The sequence below is a fragment of the Pygocentrus nattereri genome, chromosome 22, assembly GCF_015220715.1.
Source record: "Pygocentrus nattereri isolate fPygNat1 chromosome 22, fPygNat1.pri, whole genome shotgun sequence".
Lineage (NCBI taxonomy): Eukaryota > Metazoa > Chordata > Actinopteri > Characiformes > Serrasalmidae > Pygocentrus > Pygocentrus nattereri.
This window is the reverse complement of record NC_051232.1, coordinates 33516797-33535881: the sequence shown is the minus strand read 5'-3', so window position 1 is coordinate 33535881 and position 19085 is coordinate 33516797. Positions and strand designations below refer to the sequence as shown.

Sequence of the window (19085 nt, the reverse complement as noted above, 5' to 3'; positions counted from 1 at the left end):
ACCTGTCTGTATATCTACCTGTCTCTCTGTTTATCTACCTCTTTGTTTATCTACCTGTCTCTCTGTTTATCTACCTGTCTGTTTATCTACCTGTCTCTCTGTTTATCTACCTGTCTGTTTATCTACCTGTCTCTCTGTTTATCTACCTCTCTGTTTATCTACCTGCCTCTCTGTTTATCTACCTCTCTGTTTATCTACCTGTCTCTCTGTTTATCTGCCTCTCTGTTTATCTACCTGTCTCTCTGTTTATCTACCTGTCTGTTTATCTACCTGTCTCTCTGTTTATCTACCTGTCTCTCTGTTTATCTACCTGCCTCTCTGTTTATCAACCTCTCTGTTTATCTACCTGCCTCTCTGTTTATCTACCTCTCTGTTTATCTACCTGCCTCTCTGTTTATCAACCTCTCTGTTTATCTACCTGCCTGTCTGTTTATCTACCTGTCTCTCTGTTTCTCTACCTGTCTCTCTGTTTATCTACCTGCCTCTCTGTTTATCTACCTGCCTCTCTGTTTATCTACCTGCCTCTCTGTTTATCTGCCTGCCTCTCTGTTTATCTACCTGCCTCTCTGTTTATCTACCTGCCTCTCTGTTTATCTACCTGTCTCTCTGTTTATCTACCTGTCTCTCTGTTTATCTACATGCCTCTCTGTTTATCTACCTGTCTCTCTGTTTCTCTACCTGTCTCTCTGTTTCTCTACCTGTCTCTCTGTTTCTCTACCTGCCTGTCTGTTTATCTACCTGTCTCTCTGTTTATCTACCTGTCTCTCTGTTTATCTACCTGACTGTTTCTCTACCTGTCTCTCTGTTTCTCTACCTGTCTCTCTGTTTCTCTACCTGTCTCTCTGTTTATCTACCTGCCTCTCTGTTTATCTACCTGCCTGTCTGTTTATCTACCTTTCTGTTTATCTACCTGTCTCTCTGTTTCTCTACCTGTCTCTCTGTTTCTCTACCTGCCTGTCTGTTTATCTACCTGTCTCTCTGTTTATCTACCTGTCTGTTTATCTACCTGTCTCTCTGTTTCTCTACCTGTCTCTCTGTTTCTCTACCTGTCTGTCTGTTTATCTACCTGCCTCTCTGTTCATCTACCTGTCTGTTTATCTACCTGTCTCTCTGTTTCCCTACCTGTCTCTCTGTTTATCTACCTGTCTCTCTGTTTCTCTACCTGTCTCTCTGTTTATCTACCTGCCTCTCTGTTTATCTACCTGTCTCTCTGTTTCTCTACCTGTCTCTCTGTTTCTCTACCTGCCTGTCTGTTTATCTACCTGTCTCTCTGTTTATCTACCTGTCTCTCTGTTTATTTACTTGCCTGTGTGTATCTGTTTTTCTGCCTGTTTATCTACAACCCCAATTCCAGTGAAGTTGGGACGTTGGGTAAAAAAATAAAAACAGAATACGATGATCTGCAAATCCTTTTCAACCCATATTCAATTGAATTCACTACAAAGACGAGATATTTAATGTTCAAACTGATAAACTTTATTGTTTTTTGCAAATATTCACTCATTTTGAATTTGATGCCTGCAACACGTTCCATATAAGTTTCCCACTGTGTTACATCACCCAGTAAGTGTTTGGGAACTGAGGACACTGATTGTTGAAGCTTTGTAGGTGGAATTCTTTCCCATTCCTGCTTGATATCCAGCTTCAGCTGCTCAGCAGTCCGGGGGTCTCCGCTGTCGTATTTTGCGCTTCATAATGTGCCACACATTTTCAATGGGAGACGGTCTGGACTGCAGGCAGGCCAGTCTAGTACCCGCACTCTTTTACTACGAAGCCACGCTGTTGTAACACGTGCAGAATGTGGCTTGGCAATGTCTTGCTGAAATAAGCAGGACGTCCCTGATTGATAACAATCCAGACAGTCCTTCTCCTCTTTGGCCCGGAGGACACGACGTCCATGATTTCCAGAAACAGTGTGAAACGTGGACGCGTCAGACCACAGGACACTTTTCCACTCTGCGTCAGTCCATCTCAGATGAGCTCGGCCCAGAGAAGCCGGCGGCGTTTCTGGGTGGTGTTGATATGTGGCTTCGCTTTGCATGGCAGAGTTTTAACCTGCACTTGTAGATGGAGCGACGAACTGAGTTCACTGACAGTGGTTTTCCGAAGTCTTCCTGAGCCCATGTGGGAATATCCGTTACAGAATGATGTGGGTTTATAATGCAGTGCCGCCTGAGGGGTCGAAGGTCATGGGCGTTCAGTGTTGGTTTTCTGCCTTGCTGCTTACCTGCAGAGATTTCTCCAGATTCTCTGAATCTTTTGATGATATTATGGACTGTAGATGATGAAATCCCTAAATTCCTGCAGTTGCATGTTGAGAAACGTTGCTCTTAAACTGTTGGACTATTTGCTCACGCAGTTGTTCACTAAGTGGTGAACCTCGCCCGTCCTTGCTTGTGAACGACTGAGCCTTTCAGGGATGCTCCCTTTATACCCAATCATGACACTCACCTGTTTCCAATTAACCTGTTCACCTGTGGAATGTTCCAAACAGGTGTTTTTTGAGCATTCCTCAACTTTCCCAGTCTTTTGTTGCCCCTGTCCCAACTTCTTTGCAGCGTGTTGCAGGCATCAAATTGAGAATGAGTGAATATTTGCAAAAAACAAAGTTTATCCATTTGAACATTAAATATCTGGTCTTTGTAGTGGATTCAGTTGAATATCGGTTGAAAAGGATTTGCAAATCATCGTATTCTGTTTTTATTTATGTTTTACACAACGTCCCAACTTCTCTGGAATTGGGGTTGTATCTGTCTTTCTGCCTCTTTGTCCATCTGTCTGTCTGTCTGTCTCTCTGTCAGTTTATCTATTTGTCTTTCTGCCTGCCTGCCTGCCTGTCTTTCTGTCTGTCTGTCTGTCTGTCTATCTATCTATCTTTCTGCCTGTCTTTCTGTCTGTCTGTCTGTCTGTCTGTTTATCTATGTCTTTCTGCCTGCCTGCCTGCCTGTCTGTCTGCCTCTCTGTCTGTCTGTTTATGTATCTATCTTTCTGCCTGTCTGTCTTTCTGTCAGTTTATCTATCTATCTTTCTGACTGTCCGTCTGTCTGTCTGTCAGTTTATCTGTCTATCTTTCTGCCTGTCTTTCTATCTGTCTGTCTGTCTGCACTGAAAAAAGCAATGCATTGACCTTAATTGATACCTGTCGTTTGGTGAAATTCAGTTCAGGGTATCACTTTTTTCGGTATTTTTGCACTAATTGTGCTGGTCTGTCTGTCTGTATATCACTGCTGCTACCTACACTAAAAAAAAGAAATGCAGTGAATTCTATTTGTCTGTCTGTCTGTCTCTGATAGTGTCTGTCTGTTCATTTCTCTGCCTCTTCACACTGATTAAGTGGTGAACTGAGTGGCTACCTTTGCCAATAATTATGTTGATGTAATATTCATGTCAAAATAATGTACATTTAAATAAATTCAGTTCAGTTTATCACTTTTTTTCCTCTGCTTGTCTGTCTGTAGAGCTCTAATTACTATCTACATCTGTCTCTCTGTATCTGTCTGTCTGTCTGTCTGTCTGTCTGTCTCTGTATGTACCCAAATGTTAAACCTATCAAACTCAAGCGACACACGGTTTTAACAGAAATGTGTTTCTTGGATGTGGCCTGATTTAGATCGTTTGTTTAACGTTGCCTTACCGCTGAGTGCAGCGGACGCTGCAAAGGCCTCCTGGAGGTTCAAAGAGTGCCATGTAGGTGTGTGCAAATGACCAAGTCAGCTATTGTTTGGTCTTCTCCTCCGACAACTCCACACCAAAGAGACCCATCATTGATTGATCCTGAAGGCCGTTTCGCTCTCTAACCACAGCCTGAGGTGGCGGGAATCACTGGGACAGGTCTTATCCTGGCTCAATACCTCTCTACTACTAACCCCCCTAAACTGGGGCTCCCCCTTAGACCTTTTTTGCAGGCTGGGATAAAAGAGGGTTCTTAAGAAGTGACAGAAGTTCCCTCGAGGGTGTGGGGACCGCATGCCATTTTGATTTAATGGTCTTCAGGGCTTCAGTAAAGGGTTCATTGTGTAGGTTATTTCGACCACAGCTAACTGCAAGGCAACAGAGAAAGAAGCCAATGTGAGTGAATATTCGTAACAGAGGTAATTGTCCGTGATCCACTGGTTACATTAGAGCGCAGGAACGAGTCTTAAGTGCTCAGTTGGTATAATATACCTCTTAGTTGCTGTAATTGCTTCTCATGCTCCATGTATTCGAGCCTAGATCATGCATGTCTAAAGCATTGTGAGACAAGTCCACATTGAGTTCTCTCGGGTTGCTGGCCGTTAATGTGATCAAGCTAAACCTGAATAGTCTGGATGTCGTCTGGAAACGTCCCTTACAAACTGTAAACACAGCAGGCGTACAGTGCGGTAGGCCGGGGACTTGCTCAAGACCTTTTAAAGGCAAGGCAAGGCAAGTTTATTTATATAGCACCTTTCATACACAACGGTCATTCAAAGTGCTTTACAAATGAAAAAATACAGAAAAATGTAATTAATGTAAATAAAATAAAATTTATGTAAATTAAAAAAATTTAAAGGAACATAAACCTCCGTTCTGTTTCATTTAATTGCTGATTGGGTTGGGGAAAGTGGTCTTTGTTTGAGGGCTTTGGTGCATTGAAGAATGTGAAAAGAGGTGTTTTTCTTGGCCAGTTCTTGACAAAAAGCCTACAAATGGGCTCTGAATAGTTCATCAGGTACACTATTCTGTTCTGTTTATGTATTAGCAGCTATAATTAATGGATTTGAGTGACGACTAATGCTTAGAAAGGCATGGAAAATGGTACCATGGCATGGTGTCTTGCGGAGACCCCTTGTACCTGCAGAGAAGACCTAACATGCATCCACTTCTGGGTTCTACCCAGCATTAGCCAGGAGTTGACCAGAACTGCTTTTGTGAGCCAAAACATTTTATTAACATTATCAAACACAAAATGCAGCAGGCAGAAACCATAAAAGACAACCACAGTATTCAAGTAACGATCGTTAATTCAAGTTAGACTTTTACAAAACAGCCAAACGACAACTTATCGAGAAAGGCAGTCCTTTAAAGTCTGTCGCTTTCAAACTCTGGCAGTCCAGAAGCTTTGCTCGGATTTTGAAGGGAGATGTGGAAGACCTCTTTGCTGACTAGGGGCGGAGTGTGGAGGGGGCTGTTGACCCCAGAGTCTCTGTCGTCCACCAGGAGCTCCAGCTTGGTTTGGTTTAGGTCTCGCTGGTGGGGGCCGGCAGGTGCCGACTCAGACCTGCGTTTGATTGGTTTGAATTGCTGGAGACGCACCACCTCTCTGGTCTCGCGTAAGCAAGGCACCAGGGCCGCAACGTCCTTGCGGAACTTGGGGCTCATGACGAGGTATATGATCGGGTTGCAGAAGCAGGCGGACTTAGCCAAGAGACGGGCGGAGATGCTGGTGGTGCTAGGAACGGGTAAGCCCCAGGCAGACCGCATGGACACAACCGCATAGGGAGACCAGGCCAGCATGAAGGCTGTGCAGATTGCTAGAGACACCTAAAGACAGATGTTTAACAAAAAGATTAGATGGTTAAGTCAACGGTAAACAAACAGTTGTGCTTACTGGAGCCTGAGTATCAATGTGAAATGGCCAAAGTCTGTGTTTACACTGTCCTGAGGTGATGTAGGAATTCCCTGCTGTTAGGAAAATATCACAAGAGAGATTCTCTTTTCCAAATAAATAAGTAAATAACAAATAAAAGCCAGTTGAATTGCAAATACTGTTTGAGAGACTGCTTATAATGCTGTCTTGTGGACTGATAATAAGCAATATCTGTAGCATTTAGGCTTCGTTCTTGGTATGGTTTAGTAGTTGCTATAGTTTGATACGTTAGATTTTATAACTCGTGAGTTCACAACAGTCGCTTCTTGTTAAAATAGTGAAAAGCCTGTTGTCTGTGTTTTAGGTGACCAGATTTCTGAAAGCAAAACTGGGAACATTTCCATAGTTTACTGTAATAAACTATGGTGAAGGCCGGCTCATAAAACTGGGTACCATTTACGTAACTTGCAGCAAACTTATAGCCTAAATACCTAAGTAACAATAATGTACATATCAGAAAGCCTACCAGCTGCCTGGTACGATTCACGTCCCCTCACTCCACCCCTGTGTCTTGAAAAGACGTTTGGGGTGATGTTCTAGACTCTCTTGACACTTGTTAGCTTCTGGTCGAGTTTTACACAGCAGTATTGCGTAAAACTAGGAGAGTGAGTGGTGCAATTGGTTGGTAGATGGCACCAGCCCCCTCTTTTGGCCAAAACAAGCAAGGCGTTTCCCTGTCTGCTCTGCTGCCAGAGCTTTGTTAGGGCTTTTCCAGGGTGTATTTAATTCGCAGAAAACACAGGGACATGAACAGGGATGTCCAGTCACCCTACTGCTTTTGTTATTATACTATTAATTACAATAATAAGCTTTGTGTTTTTGTTTTCAGTCATTTTTCTGTAAGAGCCACGTCAAAGTGATTCAAAATGAAGTCTTCATTGATGGTTTAGGGAATTAAGATGTTCTGTGTGTGGAAGGCGGCAGCACAGCTTTATCAGTATAGCAAGCACGACAACAGTTACTGCTAAAGCGCTGTCCTGAAGCCAGACACCGTGTTGGTCATCATCTAGTGCATGGACTGTTCGCTAAAAGAAAACACGGTAAAGAAAACACGCTAAAAGAAAAACGTAACGGGACAAATGTGATTCTTTTTGTTCATATTAAAGCCGTCCAGTTTGATTAGCAGTCGTGATGGATGGAATCTGTCAGTGATTTTCGGTGCTATCCTCAGTCGTCTAAAGCCTTCTGACCACGCCTGTTCATGATGTATTAATTCTGACTCCGCCCCTTTGTAATCATTGTCCCACTCTGTGGTTGCCGTCCCACCGAAATACTAAAAGTGTGTCTACGTCAGGCGCCAGCGCACAGATATTGCCCCATATTTTAGCACTATGATCACGTAAACAGGCCTCATTGTCTTTTAGTGAGTTGGCCCCGTTTTAATTCTGGTTTACAGAATTACAACCTAAACGTTTTTCAGCGTGTAGAAGTATAATGTGCATAATGTTTGTGAGCGATTGCTTTGTCTGGCTATAAACTGGGAGAAGAACTAAGCTGTGGGGCCTTTCTCTTATGGTCAGGCTTATTGTTAGCTGTGTAGCCTTTATTATGCTAACAAGCCAGCTAGCAGTGGAACGCCATATTCTACACATGTACTTTGGAGAGCATTCTAACAGCTCCATCACCACCTGGTGTTGGAACTGCACTGCCCCTGAGCAGAAAGCTCTGCAGAGGGTGGTGCAGACAGCCCAGCACATCACCGGGGTCCAGCTCCCAAACCTCCTGGATTTATACACCAGCCACTGCCTGAGGAAGACCAGGAGGATTCTGCAGGACTCCACCCACCCAAGCCACTGTCTGTTCTCACAGCTGCCGAGCGGGAGGAGGTACAGAAGCATAAAGTCCTGCTGGTGTATCGGTCTATAGGCCTGTCACTGCACCTCTGAGTCATCATCATGATGACCTCCATGGACAATCCAGATCTCATCCACACCAACAGACTCACTCTGATCTTACTGCACCTTCAATCCAGCACATCTGTACTCACACATATAGATTGACATCTTGTAAGTCTTCTGTTCACATCCTGTACAATCTGGTAGATTCTATATCAGTAACCTGTTCCTGAGAACCTCCATCTCATGTATTGTCTCAGACTAACTGCACATACAGAATGTGGACAGCAGCACATTTCATAACTTAATACTGTACAACTGTACATTGGAATAGTGCGATACTAGTGTATATTGTGAATATGTATATCTTTTTTTTTTAATTCTATAAGGCGGCTACACACCTAAGATTTTCACTCACTTTCCACCATCTGTGTAAATGTGATGTGACAATAAACGTGCTTTGATTTTTATGATGGTGCTGGGGATCCCCCTGAGGGGGAACGACCAGGCCAAGTGGACGAGGGCTTGGGAGCATATTCTTCTTGCAGTTTAGTTACGGAGACATTAAGCATGAGACAGGATATATTTTCTTCTTGTGTGCAGCAAACAACACCCACTCCACTCGGTTCCACATAAATTTGTACCAAATCCAGGCGTTTCCAAAGCCGTGGCAGCTGGGTCTGTTGGTTTATAACCCTTTCCTGCCATAACCACTGGCTGAAGGTTCTGTCTGAATACGAGCAGCTGTAAGACCATACGGGGTTGTTTGCACTGCCTCTGACCACCAGAGCCATCATGAATGAGTCCGGTGCCCTCGCCACATGACGTCAAACCTGCAGGTTGTCAAACAACTTCAAATTCAGTTTGGCCTGGAAAAGGTTCCTTTGTTTTACAGCATCTTGCTGTGTATACTTTGATGCTACGGCTTGTGATTAGGCTTTTGGTTGGTGAGCGCTTGTGTTTTCTGAACTAATTTAGGACACTTGCGAGTGACTCAGTTGGATTTTGGCTCCAGGAAATGATAGGCCTGGTTTGAAGTACCACCCAGCTTTGCTGAAAAGAGCTGATTACTTGTGAGTGATGCTCTGAGAGCTACAATGAAATGCATGGTTTTGACCCAGTAATGCAAGCTGCCGCGTAGTGTGATGAGCTCTGGTGTCTGTATTAGCTTTTATGCTTTCATAGACTTATAAAATTCACAGGTGTGAAATTCTCACCTGCAGCAAAGCCTATTAAAAATGTTATTATCCTTAAACGGACACCGGTCAGACATAACATTCAGACCACCTCCTCGTTTCTACACTCACTGTCCACTTTAACAGCTCCACTTACTGTATAGCTGCACTCTGTAGTTATACAGTTACAGACTGTAGTCCATCTGTTTCTCTGATACTCTGTTACCCTGTTCTTCAGTGGTCAGGACCCCCATGGACCCTCACAGAGCAGGTACTGTTTGGGTGGTGGGTCATTCTCAGCACTGCAGTAACACTGACGTGGTGGTGGTGTATTAGTGTGTGTTGCGCTGGTCTGAGTGGATCCTCAGGACGACCGGTGGATCCAAACCGCACTTGGTCATGTTCTCCATAACGTTCATACTCCATAAGCTCCATTCAGAAGCTGGGCGTCGTGTGAGGCTGTAGCTCTTCTCTCCAGTCTAATAGACGGTGATGTCATTTTAAACCCTTATAATAAAAGAAGCTGAACTCAGTTTGTTTTTCTACTGAAAGTCGAGCCGTTTTTCCCCAAATCTGGGCTCTAAACTATAAACAGACGGCGTCTCTTCAGTGATCTGCTCTGGAAACATCACTTTTAGAGAACAACACAAAGAGCGGCGCAGATTTTTGGCTTTCAGCAGTGAATTGTAAGCGTATAGTGAAATGTGGAGATAATAAAACACACATTCTGATAATTTGAGGGGAGATTTTACATTAAATAAATAAATAAAATAAAAACGTACCTTTATTTTATGCAGTTAGTGAATAATATGCATTATGATTTGGTCATGAAAATTCAGATGGACAAACCATAACATGCCCTGGAGAATAAGAGGTTCTTTGCAGAGGGTGTATTCACTTATTACGACTTAGAAAATCGATGAAAATATGAGTTACATTGTTTTTTGTTTAAAAACAGCAAACCATTTTGTGTGGTTTTGTGTCATTGCTCAGATCATAAATAGGCTGCTTAAAATTGTAGTATCTCCCACCTTCCCTCGTCCCTGGACGTACAAAGGGTTTAATGCCTCCTAAAGCTCCCTTACAGACAGTTATGATTATGGCTGTTTCCTTATGTCTGAGATCCGATTATAATCAGGTTTCTGCAGTTACCTGCACTTATATTATTCAGATGGTCGTGTAAACAGCATACTCTCATGTCTGAGATCGGAGTGAAGTCTAGAAATCAGGTAAAGAGGCTGGATTTGAGCTCAGTAGTCGGATTCCTCAGTGCTGTGAGCTCTTACTCTGATTTCTTTCGGATCTCTCAGTCTGAGCATGAGTGAAAACAGACGGCGGTACCAGAAATAAGCGAACAGCGTCGCCACGAAACGCAGCAAAACACAGAAACCAAATACCCGCTTGAGGAAATGAAGGGTTTAAATATTCTTCATCTTCTAGGTGATGTGTGTGTGTTCATATTTTCAGGCAAAGTGGCTCAAAAAAATCAATAAAAAGCCGCAGCATGAGTTTTACGTTACGTTTGCGTCACGTCTTCTCCTGTGAGTTTATCGGCTGGTTGTAAAGCTGAAATCTGATAACTGTCTGACTCACGTAGACCTGGAGTTTCTCCCTTGTGTTGATTGCGTTTCTGACAAAATCTGATTTTCTGCAGTTGTCAGATTATTAAGTGCGTGTAAACACAGTTTTTTATAAAAGTTTTGAGAAGATTTTCATCTAAAATGTGTTTTTAAGAGGTGCATGCAGGGTGTCAAGTCAAAATAGTGCCCTATGCTTTTCAGCATTTATCACTATTTTCCATCATCAACATTCCATATAAGCTCAGAAGACTCATGTAGGTTCTCTGGTGGTTCTGGATAGTAAATAAAGTGTCTATATCTGTGTTGTAGTCGTGGTGACCCCTGGTTCCCATCACCACCACTGTAAAGGCGTCGTTAACCTACCCTGGTCACATCTCTCTCCACTTTCCTCTGCCTTTCAGAGAAGTAGCCGTCCGCTGACATGGTGTTCCTGCTCTTCACCGTGTTTATGACGGAGGCGTAGGAGAAGAGCATGATCAGCACAGGGATGACGAAGCATGAGGTGAGGACAGAGATGGTGAAGGATTTGTATATGGTGGAGTAGTTGGCTTTGGACCAGTCCACCTCACATGTGCCATAGCCACGGTCTGTGGAGAAAACCAGAGCTCACATCATTTACATATAAGCTGCCTGTCCTCTTTACGGTGTCTGAGGCGCAAACCCTACAATACGATCATTTCAAAATCATGAATTCTTTCATTCTTATGAACATTTATGAAATTGATGTGGTTTTAAGTACCAAACGATCATTGTCCAACCGTCAAACTGGGAAATTTCCAGGCCAAAGTGCTGTGCAGATCAACGTTTACCCTCGTCTATCGCTTCGAATTCACATCATGGAGGCTTTGCTAATTAGATGATGAGCTGAGTCAGGTGAGATTAATGAGGCGCTGAGCTGAAGTCTGCAGTGTTTTGGCCCGCGAGGACTGGAGCCTGGCACGCGTGCTTTATCCCATAGAATTAAACAGGCTGTTGTCGTTACTGTGCCTTTAAGACGGATGTAAATGAGCTTTGATCTGACTGGCTGCCCTGTTTTTTGCCTCATTCGAAAAGCTGATAGACTCCTAACTTCAGCATGAATTGGCGGAGCTAAACTGCTGTAGGCAGAATAGGCAAACACATGTAAATCTTTTTGGTTTTTGGCAGATAACTTCAAAAAGACTTCAAAATGACTTGTTTTTGTTGTTTATCCTATGGGCCCTTTAAGAATTATTATGGTTTTTTTTCCTTCTGTAAGTTTTTTTTGGACTGCGGCAATATGGTTATTATATTTTCATGCTAACTTAGTCAATCAGATGTGACTGGTAAACCAGATTTTGAGCTAAAACATGGGCGGACTCATTGAGAACCAGGTTAATTACTTATCAGTTGTTACTATCTCCGTTTGAAATGGCTTTCTGCAAATGTAAATCATTAACCCTTCAACTTAGATTAACATTTAAGTGCCTACTAATAAAATTCGTAATTCGATATGATACAGTGGTGTCTTGATTCAGTACATGGCAGAAATAAGAAGTGGCCGAAAACGTGCCGCAAAACAATATGTCCTTGTTTACATTTTCAGTGTCTGATCTAATGCGGTAGTCTCAAGCTAACATACTAGCAACAAGGTGATTTCGCTGTTGTCTGCTGAAAAGCTCGTATCTCTAAAATGGGAACTTTACAGGAGGGGGAAAAACCTACTTTACTTTTAATGTAAGTCAATGGAACCAGACGTCTTTCCAAGTCATTTTGGGCCACTTATTTTGGTCCATTCATCATGAAATTTACACACCTTGTAAAAAGAAACGGGTCCTTTGAAATTATGTCAAAAACTGAAAAATGACAAAAATGGAGATACGAGGTTTTCTTCCGACAGCAGCGATGCCAATGTACAGATCACAATGAAGCGATACACTGTGATGCAATACGAAACACTGCAAAGTGTTTAAAAGTTGGGGCTTTTACACCCCTAGTAACTACTGTTAAACTAATACGCAAGATCTAGTGGTAAAATAATTAATGAGATTAATTAATTAACTAATTAATCCTGCCAACTCTTCTACTTCGTTTTCCTTTATTTTTCAAATGACTGCTGTTCAGCACTGCTAGACTACTGTTATGCATTAAGCATGTGCACCTGTGTAACTTCCCCAGCCTAGAAGAGGGACCATAGACCAGAAGAGCGCTCCCGTCCAGATACAGATGATGGATATGGAGATCGTGCTTCTGCTTATACAGTGCGCTGTGGACATAAATGAAGAATGAGGCAAGTCATTTCACTCAAACTGAAATTTGGCACTCGCATGTTCATCAAATTCAAAGTTAAAACACATTTGCATGTAGAAAATGTTTCTTTAAATGTTGGGTAGTATGTTCCAGGCCAAGTAGTTGCTGCATTGTCACAAATGATGACTACCTAACCGAGTCAGGAGAAAACAAAAGCATGCCAAAACACGTTGTCTGTGCTCTACGGCGACTCACCCTGGAAAGCCTGAGATAATGATGTAAAGTCAGAGGTCTTGGGGTGATTTTCGAGCCTTGTCATGTATTCTCACACTATCATCAGCTCTAAAAGAAAGTCCGGCTTGATGTTTTACCAGTAAAGGGGCCGTGTTAAAATACCCAGCAAATCGGTGGCCCAGAGAACACTTACGGTTTTATCTCAGTGTTAAGTAACGTTTTGCTATGACCCGACTGGTCATTGTTCATTTAAAATACAGCGAAATGTCAACAGCGAAATGTAGGCACTTGTAAAGTTTGAAATGAATACTTGAAAGATTAAGAAACAAAACAAAAAAAGAATCTACACACAACTAACATTTAGTGTTTGTATTGGTTGAACTGCAGATGAAACAAAGCAGGTGATTGATGTAATTGCTGTACCATAGATTGTTGATGGGGGAGTGCACATTAAGTTGCAGTGCATGCTGGGGATTGCAGTGCAGCACATTGTGGAATGGGCTAATATTAAAAGATAATTAAAATCATTTCATGGCCTTGTGTTTAACTGATGGGGATTAAGATATGAGGAAAATGGATACACTATATTTCCAAAAGTGTTCACTCCCCCATCCAGATCACTGAATTCAGGTGTTCCAGTCACTTCCATGGCCACAGGTGTATAAAGCCGAGCCCCTAGGCCTGCAGACTGCTTCTACAGACATTAGTGAAAGAATGGGTCGCTCTCAGGAGCTCAGTGAATTCCAGCGTGGTACCGTGATCGGACGCCACCTGTGCAGCAAGTCCAGTCGTGAAATTTCCTCACTACTAAATATTCCACAGTCCACTGTCAGTGGGATTATAACAAAGTGGAAGCGATTGGGAACGACAGCAACTCAGCCACGAAGTGGTCGGCCACGTAAAATGACAGAGCGGTCAGCGGATGCTGAGGGGCATAGTGCGCAGAGGTCACCGACTTTCTGCAGAGTCAATCACTACAGACCTCCAAACTTCATGTGGCCTTCAGATCAGCTCAAGAACAGCGTAGAGAGCTTCATGGAATGGGTTTCCATGGCCGAGCAGCTGCATCCAAGCCTTACATCACCAAGCGCAATGCAAAGCGTGGAATGCAGTGGAGTAAAGCGCCGCCACTGGACTCTAGAGCAGTGGAGACGTGTTCTCTGGAGTGACCAATCACGCTTCTCCGTCTGGGAATCCGTTGGACGAGTCTGGGTTTGGCGGTTGCCAGGAGACGGTACTTGCCTGACTGCATTGTGCCGAGTGTAAAGTTTGGTGGAGGGGGGATCATGGTGTGGGGCTGTGTTTCAGGAGTTGGGCTCGGCCCCTTAGTTCCAGTGAAAGGAACTCAAAGCTTCAGCACCAAGAGATTTCATGCTCCCAACTTTGTGGGAACAGTTTGGGGACGTCCCCCTTCCTGTTCCAACATGACTGCACACCAGTGCACAAAGCAGGTCCATAAAGACGTGGATGAGCCAGTTTGGTGTGGAACAACTTGACTGGCCTGCACAGAGTCCTGACCTGAACCCCATAGAACACCTTTGGGATGAATTAGAGCGGAGACTGTGAGCCAGGCCTTCTCGTCCAACATCAGTGTCTGACCTCACAAATGCTCTTCTGGAAGAACGGTCAGAAATTCCCATAAACACTCCTAACCCTTGTGGAAAGCCTTCCCAGAAGAGTTGAAGCCTATGGATTAAGAACGGGACGTCACTCCATTTTTGCCATTTTTCAGTTTTTGGCATAATTTGAAAATGAACATTATGCAGGCAATATGTTTATTAGCTAAATAATAATAAGGTCAGTGTGTACTGGATGCATTGTAGTGCAGTGAGCTGATGATCCTGTAATATTTAGAAGGCAGTTTAGCTGCATGGCTAAGCTTTATTTTCATTACAGCCTATAGGCTGCTCTCTCTTTTGACCCAAGACTGGATGCTGAGGCTGAGGATCACTGGTTTAAACGTTGCGTTATTGCCGTCTCTCGATAATTTATACTTTATATTGTAACTATAAATGTGTGGTTTTAAAAATGTAGCTAACATTTGAGCACATTTGATTATTTCACAAGCTCGAATTTGATTTCTGATCACTTCTTACATCACAAAGCATTTGCTGAGGGTAACTCTCAAGTGTAGACATTGAAAATTGGCCTCAGCGTGTTCTTTAAGAATAAGTCACTCGGACCGTTGACAAGAGCCCAAGCCACATCATGCAAATACATCGGAGTGGTAGGACACTGAACTTGTTGATGTTATGGGCATGCCAGAATATGCCTGTGGGTGGAGTCACCAACGCCATCATTCATCAAAACAAAGTGAGCAGCTTAAAGTACAGCATTCTTGCTCGGTTATGAATGTCACTCTGTGGTATTTTAGGAACAATAAGCCCTTTTTTTCCGGCATAACTGCCCGTGCAAACCTTTGCCAGTGGAAAGAAGGACTGTCAACACAGCACATATTGCTCTGTGCCTCAGGGGAGGAAGAAATCAATTAACCTTATTTCCTCTCAGTCCACAATATTATTGGATTGAATATTGGTCACTTATTTCATATCTCATGCCAATTTTTGGAGATGCTAACACAAATACTTTTATGAGCTGTATGTACAGTTCAGTTTGGCCCAGTCCCAGTTCTTCTTTTTACCCCTACCCCTTGTTTTCGAGTGTCTCCTTGTCCCTTGGAACTGAGTCATAAGGGACAGTGGTTGAAATCTTCCCTCTGAAATGAGACCCTCCAATAAAAGAGCATCACTTCATTAACAGCTACTAGCGCCGCTCTGTAGGCGACCCTGCCCGTCTGCTAAGGACTAAGGGTTCAGTGGTAGGGGCAAGCGGTGGAATGGGATTAGGCCTTAGAGTGAGGACTAAGGGTTCAGTGGTAGGGGTGAGGGGTGGAATGGGATTAGGCCTTAGAGTGAGGACTAAGGGTTCAGGGGTAGGGACAAGGGGTGAAATGGGATTAGGCTTTAGAGTGAGGACTAAGGGTTCAGTGGTAGGGGTGAGGGGTGGAATGGGATTAGGCCTTAGAGTGAGGACTAAGGGTTCAGTGGTAGGGGTGAGGGGTGGAATGGGATTAGGCCTTAGAGTGAGGACTAAGGGTTCAGTGGTAGGGGTGAGGGGTGGAATGGGATTAGGCTTTAGAGTGAGGACTAAGGGTTCAGTGGTAGGGGTGAGGGGTGGAATGGGATTAGGCTTTAGAGTGAGGACTAAGGGTTCAGTGGTAGGGGTGAAGGGGGGAATGGGATTAGGCTTTAGAGTGAGGACTAAGGGTTCAGTGGTAGGGGTGAGGGGTGGAATGGGATTAGGCTTTAGAGTGAGGACTAAGGGTTCAGTGGTAGGGGTGAGGGGTGGAATAGGATTAGGCTTTAGAGTGAGGACTAAGGGTTCAGTGGTAGGGGTGAGGGGGGGAATGGGATTAGGCTTTAGAGTGAGGACTAAGGGTTCAGTGGTAGGGGTGAGGGGGGGGAATGGGATTCGGCTTTAGGGTGAGGACTAAGGGTTCAGTGGTAGGGGCGAGGGGTGGAATGGGATTAGGCCTTAGAGTGAGGACTAAGGGTTCAGTGGTAGGGGTGAGGGGTGGAATGGGATTAGGCTTTAGAGTGAGGACTAAGGGTTCAGTGGTAGGGGTGAGGGGTGGAATGGGATTAGGCTTTAGAGTGAGGACTAAGGGTTCAGTGGTAGGGGTGAGGGGGGAATGGGATTAGGCTTTAGAGTGAGGACTAAGGGTTCAGTGGTAGGGGTGAGGGGTGGAATGGGATTAGGCCTTAGAGTGAGGACTAAGGGTTCAGTGGTAGGGGTGAGGGGTGGAATGGGATTAGGCTTTAGAGTGAGGACTAAGGGTTCAGTGTTAGGGGTGAGGGGTGGAATGGGATTAGGCTTTAGAGTGAGGACTAAGGGTTCAGTGGTAGGGGTGAGGGGGGGAATGGGATTAGGCTTTAGAGTGAGGACTAAGGGTTCAGTGGTAGGGGTGAGGGGTGGAATGGGATTAGGCTTTAGAGTGAGGACTAAGGGTTCAGTGGTAGGGGTGAGGGGTGGAATGGGATTAGGCTTTAGAGTGAGGACTAAGGGTTCAGTGGTAGGGGTGAGGGGGGGAATGGGATTAGGCTTTAGAGTGAGGACTAAGGGTTCAGTGGTAGGGGTGAGGGGGGGGAATGGGATTCGGCTTTAGGGTGAGGACTAAGGGTTCAGTGGTAGGGGCGAGGGGTGGAATGGGATTAGGCCTTAGAGTGAGGACTAAGGGTTCAGTGGTAGGGGTGAGGGGTGGAATGGGATTAGGCTTTAGAGTGAGGACTAAGGGTTCAGTGGTAGGGGTGAGGGGTGGAATGGGATTAGGCTTTAGAGTGAGGACTAAGGGTTCAGTGGTAGGGGTGAGGGGGGAATGGGATTAGGCTTTAGAGTGAGGACTAAGGGTTCAGTGGTAGGGGTGAGGGGTGGAATGGGATTAGGCCTTAGAGTGAGGACTAAGGGTTCAGTGGTAGGGGTGAGGGGTGGAATGGGATTAGGCTTTAGAGTGAGGACTAAGGGTTCAGTGGTAGGGGTGAGGGGTGGAATGGGATTAGGCTTTAGAGTGAGGACTAAGGGTTCAGTGGTAGGGGTGAGGGGTGGAATGGGATTCGGCTTTAGAGTGAGGACTAAGGGTTCAGTGGTAGGGGTGAGGGGTGGAATGGGATTAGGCTTTAGAGTAAGGACTATGGGTTCAGTGGTAGGGGTGAGGGGTGGAATGGGATTCGGCTTTAGAGTGAGGACTAAGGGTTCAGTGGTAGGGGTGAGGGGTGGAATGGGATTAGGCTTTAGAGTGAGGACTAAGGGTTCAGTGGTAGGGGCGAGGGGGGGAATGGGATTAGGCTTTAGAGTGAGGACTAAGGGTTCAGTGGTAGGGGCGAGGGGTGGAATGGAATTAGGCCTTAGAGTGAGGACTAAGGGTTCAGTGGTAGGGGTGAGGGGTGGAATGGGATTAGGCTTTAGAGTGAGGACTAAGGGTTCAGTGGTAGGGGTGAGGGGGGAATGGGATTAGGCTTTAGAGTGAGGACTAAGGGTTCAGTGGTAGGGGTGAGGGGTGGAATGGGATTAGGCTTTAGAGTGAGGACTAAGGGTTCAGTGGTAGGGGTGAGGGGTGGAATGGGATTAGGCTTTAGAGTGAGGACTAAGGGTTCAGTGGTAGGGGTGAGGGGGGTATTGGGATTAGGCCTTAGAGTGAGGACTAAGGGTTCAGTGGTAGGGGTGAGGGGGGGAATGGGATTAGGCTTTAGAGTGAGGACTAAGGGTTCAGTGGTAGGGGTGAGGGGTGGAATGGGATTAGGCTTTAGAGTGAGGACTAAGGGTTCAGTGGTAGGGGTGAGGGGTGGAATGGGATTAGGCTTTAGAGTGAGGACTAAGGGTTCAGTGGTAGGGGTGAGGGGTGGAATGGGATTAGGCTTTAGAGTGAGGACTAAGGGTTCAGTGGTAGGGGTGAGGGGGGGAATGGGATTAGGCTTTAGAGTGAGGACTAAGGGTTCAGTGTTAGGGGTGAGGGGGGGAATGGGATTAGGCTTTAGAGTGAGGACTAAGGGTTCAGTGGTAGGGGTGAGGGGTGGAATGGGATTAGGCCTTAGAGTGAGGACTAAGGGTTCAGTGTTAGGGGTGAGGGGGGGAATGGGATTAGGCTTTAGAGTGAGGACTAAGGGTTCAGTGGTAGGGGTGAGGGGTGGAATGGGATTAGGCTTTAGAGTGAGGACTAAGGGTTCAGTGGTAGGGGTGAGGGGTGAAATGTGAAATGGGATTAGGCCTTAGAGTGAGGACTAAGGGTTCAGTGGTAGGGGCGAGGGGTGGAATGGGATTAGGCCTTAGAGTGAGGACTAAGGGTTCAGTGGTAGGGGTGAGGGGTGGAATGGGATTAGGCCTTAGAGTGAGGACTAAGGGTTCAGTGTTAGGGGTGAGGGGGGGAATGGGATTAGGCTTTAGAGTGAGGACTAAGGGTTCAGTGGTAGGGGTGAGGGGTGGAATGGGATTAGGCTTTAGAGTGAGGACTAAGGGTTCAGTGGTAGGGGTGAGGGGTGAAATGTGAAATGGGATTAGGCCTTAGAGTGAGGACTAAGGGTTCAGTGGTAGGGGCGAGGGGTGGAATGGGATTAGGCCTTAGAGTGAGGACTAAGGGTTCAGTGGTAGGGGTGAGGGGTGGAATGGGATTAGGCCTTAGAGTGAGGACTAAGGGTTCAGTGGTAGGGGTGAGGGGTAGAATGGGATTAGGCCTTAGAGTGAGGACTAAGGGTTCAGTGGTAGGGGTGAGGGGTGGAATGGGATTAGGCTTTAGAGTGAAGACTAAGGGTTCAGGGGTAGGGGTGAGGTGTGGAATGGGATTAGGCTTTAGAGTGAGGACTAAGGGTTCAGTGGTAGGGGCGAGGGGGGGAATGGGATTAGGCTTTAGAGTGAGGACTAAGGGTTCAGTGGTAGGGGTGAGGGGTGGAATGGG

General features: G+C 45.1%; 1 protein-coding gene and 1 long non-coding RNA gene across 2 annotated transcripts in view; one reads left to right on the top strand and one right to left on the bottom strand.

The window, feature by feature from the left end:
* The window catches only part of LOC119262029, an 80244-nt gene extending 67798 nt beyond the window's left edge, over positions 1 to 12446 (top strand). Inside the window, exons 3-4 of the long non-coding RNA XR_005129361.1 lie at positions 10600 to 10700; positions 12335 to 12446. This is a non-coding gene — a long non-coding RNA (uncharacterized LOC119262029). The remainder of the gene's footprint in view (positions 1 to 10599; positions 10701 to 12334) is intronic.
* The window catches only part of LOC119262028 (opsin-5-like), a 31061-nt gene continuing 17016 nt past the window's right edge, over positions 5041 to 19085 (bottom strand). The window contains exons 4-6 of the mRNA XM_037532829.1: positions 12318 to 12422; positions 10562 to 10785; positions 5041 to 5502 (exon numbers count right to left, since the gene is read on the bottom strand). Of these exons, the coding sequence (XP_037388726.1) occupies positions 5041 to 5502; positions 10562 to 10785; positions 12318 to 12422 (791 nt within the window). The remainder of the gene's footprint in view (positions 5503 to 10561; positions 10786 to 12317; positions 12423 to 19085) is intronic.